We start from the raw sequence: 4328 nt of genomic DNA on the forward strand, positions 1-4328 counted from the left end.
AAGATCTCTTGGAATAGTTATCTTTCCTACAAAGATAACTTTAATACGTTACCTTCCAGTAAGAAAATACTGAGGCTGTTGCATTATTTATGTACATGGCAAATCCACAGCCTTCATGTGTCTATAATCTCTTGAACTCAGTTAAGTTCCAGAAATAAGTCTTTATTTGCAAACTTTCATACTTGTAGTTTTTAAAAGTTATTAAGATTTAATATCCAGGAGATTAAGCTGCAGAAACAGCTTTTCCAAAAATTGGAAAAAGTTCATCCTCACTGTTATGTTTCAAAAGGGATGCCAAAGGCAAGAATGCCACCTTCCTTTATGAGTTGGTTCTGTTGTGCAAGTTCTACCCGTGAGATTACTGTGAGCTAGGTGTTAGCAGTCTAGAATAGTAACTGTTCTATGAACTGAGACTGAACCAAATACAGTAAGGCATCACCCATATTGATTAGAAAACAAAGTCTGAAGGGAGAATCACTGTCAAGATAAACCAGGATATTAGTAGGGAAGAAAGAATGTTACATCTAAAAGAGTTTCAGAATAGTAATAGTTAACATTTTTTCAGTAGTTATTAAATACTGGGTGCTGTGCTAAGCTCTATTTTTCATAGTAAAATTTGTATTATGAAGTGTTTTGATCTTAATAGAAGAGATACCAATGTACATGCCCCAGATACTGAACAGATGTTAACATTTTGTCATTTTTGCTTAAGATCTTTCTCTCTTTTAAAGAAGATATTACAGATTCCACTAAAGTCCTCTCCCTACCCATTCTCCTTCCTTTCCTCCTCAGGATAAAGATTATCCTTTTTTTTTTTTTTTTGTGCATCACTCCAGTTATATTTTTGGTTTTTTACTATACCTATTACAATATTTGCCTTTTTCACCAAACAAGTATTTTGATAGTTACCTATATTGATGTATGCAGATCTGGCTGATTCACATTAGGTGGCACACAGAATTTCCTTATATGAATAAACCTCCGTTAGTCCACTCCAGGTAGGCCGTTTCTACTTTTTTGACCAACAGTGCTGTAATGACCAATCTTGGACATTATCTCCTTGTGTATATGTGCACATTTCTCTACGTCCTTTAACTGGAATTTCTGAGTCATAAAATATGCACTTTCCAGCTTTACTTGGAATGCCAAAATTAGTTCCAAAGTGATTTCTATCAATTTATGTATCTACCAGAATGGTATAAATTCTTTTCTTCCTTATTAATTTCTAAGCATTCTTTTGGAATCTATTTCAATGCATACATATTCTTCCAACCTATATTCTGACATTTCACGTTAATAATGTCTTTATCATAAACAATTTTTAATGATGTGGAAAATCTGAATCAATTGTTTCCTTCTAGGTTTTTTTTTGTGTGTTTTAAAAAGGAATTCTCTACCCCAGTGTTATACAGTTCTTCTTACTTTCTTGCGTTTAAAATTTTCTTCACATTTATGTCTTCAAACCATCTAGAATTTTTTTTTTAAATATTGTGAGGTGGGAATCTCGTTTTACCTTTTTGTAAAAAGATAGCGATTTTTTAAAAAAGTCCATCCTTTCACCAATGAATTTTAAAGCTACCTTTGTCATGTTTTCTGATACAATTGGTGTGTCCTTGTCTGTTAAGTATCAAACAGCTTAAATTACTAGAACTTTATAGCAAGTCTTGATATTTGGTAGGGTGAGTCCTTCCTAATCACTGTTTTTCAAAATTGCTTTGGCTCTTCTTCTTGCTCTTTATTCCATCATATAATTTTTAGGATCAGCTAAATATCCCATTAGTGTCTTTTTTACCTGTTTCATAATTTGTTGGTGAAATAAATGCTACTGATTTTTTGTTTTGTTTTGTGGTTGGAGCCAAATCTTTTATTTACTACTCCATCATTGATCAACACAAAGAAATGGTATTGTAAAAGAGGGGAGTGGAGCTCTGCAGGGGGAAAAAAATCATGTTTTGACTTCATTTGAAGTTGTATTGATTTTCAAAATTAATTTGGTGAGATTGAGAAAAATTGATAAAAAGCTTCCTAACCATGAACATATAAATCTCCATTTGTTTAGTTCTTCCTTTATGACCTTCAATAAATATTTTTTTTTCCATAAAAGTCTTACACATTTTTCACTAGAGTAATTCCTGGATCTTAATTTTTTTTTTTTTTTTTTTTTTTTTTGAGCTATTTCTTGCATTTGATCTTCTGGCCCACTAGTGGGGCCACTTCTTTAATACACCTGCTTTATTATTTTGTTGAAAAATCATGTTTTTAAAGAGTTGTGTGAGAGTGTGTTGCATTTGGTGCTTTTTTGTTGTTAAGGTGTTCATCTGTTTCTTCCAGCAATTATATTACCCTGAACATGGGTCCTAATATTTTAACCTGATCCTTCTTTCTCTGGATCTCTTGGTTGTAGTTATTTCTCTCAGATAATTGGGGGTCCGAGAGTTAGAGTTAATAGATATGAGGGAATTCCACAGGTGCTGAATGGAAAAGGCATTTCTTACTCTGAGCTTGGGGTAAAAAGAGATGGTTATAGTCCTCCCTGAGGCACCTTGGAGAAAGCCTCTCTAAAGTTTCTCTGTTCTAGCCTTTCTGCCCACCTCAGGAATAAGGAACACTCAACCCATTCCCTTGCCTTTTGTGGACAGGAAGCCCCAGCCCCCTCATACAAGGTTGAGATCCTCAGGTGTTAAACTGCCAAGCTCTTTCAGGGATTCTCTGACCTCTGACCTTTGCTCCCAGAGCTCTGATGCCGCTCACATTTGATTCCTCCACCCCAGGGGAAGAAGCCCAATTCTCTCCACAGGAGATACTGCTTGGCTCAAGAGCAAAGAACAACTAGCTTGGAGTTTGGAAAGTCAACATGGTCCAAAAATCCACCATCAATATATTTTTTACTTGTTTCTTAATAATTTGTTGGTGGTGAAAATGAATGCTAGTAACTGATTACTTTGTTTTTTGCAACTTTGTGGTTGGCCAAATTTTTAATTTAGTATTCCATCGTTGCTCAACACGTAAGAATGGTTTTAATGGGGGGGGGGGAACGACAAGAAATTCTGCAGATTCTCAAAGAAATGGCAAAAAGGCAAAAGCAGCATTATGTTTGCCCTTTAACATTTACTGACATAAGCATTTTATCTAAGTAGTTTTGCTGTCGGTTATTCCGTTTTTAATGAGTGGGAACACTGATACTCAGTTTCAAAGAAAATACCCTGGAATTTTAAGATCGGCATATACCAATCCTACTACTCCCCCCTCCAAAAAACCTAGTTGGTTTGAATGGGCAGACTGATCCATCTTTCCATCTCAGCTGGGTAGATGTTTGTGAAAGATGTTACAATCGCTTGCCTCGTTTATCAGAAAATGTTTTAGAGAGGACGGAGCCTTTAGGAGAATTTCTACTTGGAAATACAAGAACACTAGCACGCAGGTTCATGTCTTACACTTTTAACATGGGCTTGTTGAAAGAAACGTTAACAATTCCAAAACGAAATTAAACGAGTTTTAACTTTTTCCTCTCAAAAGCATAAAAATTAGAGAGAGGAATTTAACAGGAAATTTTTTAAAGGTAAAAACAACTCTTCTTCGTACGAGTCCTTGGGTACTTATCATAGAACAGGTTCTCTTTTTCGCTAATTTCTTTGAAAACGGATATTGGTCCCAAGTCTGTTCGTGTTTAGTATCTGCTCCGGCCTCCCCCTCTCTCCGGGCGGCTTCCAAGACGGCCTCCGCCCCGGGGCGCCCTCCGGCCCGACCTGCTGTAGGAATCACGAGGAGGAGGACACCCCCTTTCCATGGACGGGGGGAGCCCGCGATCCGGTCTGCCTACCCGTTCGCGGCCCCTGGAATAGCGGTCGCTCCGGCCACTGGTGTAATTGTCGCGGCCGCCGCCGTAGGCGTCGGGGGAGCAGCTGCGGTACTCGTCGTAGCGGCCGCCTCCGCCGTAAGATGGCGGCGGGCCCCGCACGGGGGCAACGCCGCGCGGGTCCCCGTAGCTCTCGAAGATGTCTCGGTAGGAGCTTCCACTCGGATGATCCGCGTAGTCACGGTCGCGACCCCCGTAGCCGTCTCGGTCACTGTAGCCTCTCGACGGACAGTCGTCCCGGGGAATGGAGTGGCCGTAATCGCGGTAGATGTACTCTCTCGGCGAGGGCGCGAAATCCCTGGGGTCGCGGGCGCTCGGGTAGTCTCGGCTCGAGTAGCCATCTCGGGGTGAGTAGCCCTCCTCCCGGGGGCCCAGGTAGGGGTCCCGGCGAGGGGGCGCCGGCTCCCGGCGCGGCGGGCCCACAAAGCCGTCTCTCCCACGCGCGGCCGGAGCCCGCCCGCGCATTCCACCG

General features: G+C 40.5%; 1 protein-coding gene across 1 annotated transcript in view; it reads right to left on the reverse strand.

The window, feature by feature from the left end:
- Positions 1–3667: 3667 nt before the first annotated feature.
- The window catches only part of RBMXL2 (RBMX like 2), a 1204-nt gene continuing 543 nt past the window's right edge, over positions 3668–4328 (reverse strand). Inside the window, exon 2 of the mRNA XM_004389089.1 lies at positions 3668–4327. Coding sequence (XP_004389146.1) covers positions 3668–4327 — 660 coding nt within the window. The remainder of the gene's footprint in view (position 4328) is intronic.

Source organism: Trichechus manatus, unplaced genomic scaffold (genome assembly GCF_000243295.1).
Source record: "Trichechus manatus latirostris isolate Lorelei unplaced genomic scaffold, TriManLat1.0 scaffold00232, whole genome shotgun sequence".
Classification (NCBI taxonomy): domain Eukaryota; kingdom Metazoa; phylum Chordata; class Mammalia; order Sirenia; family Trichechidae; genus Trichechus; species Trichechus manatus.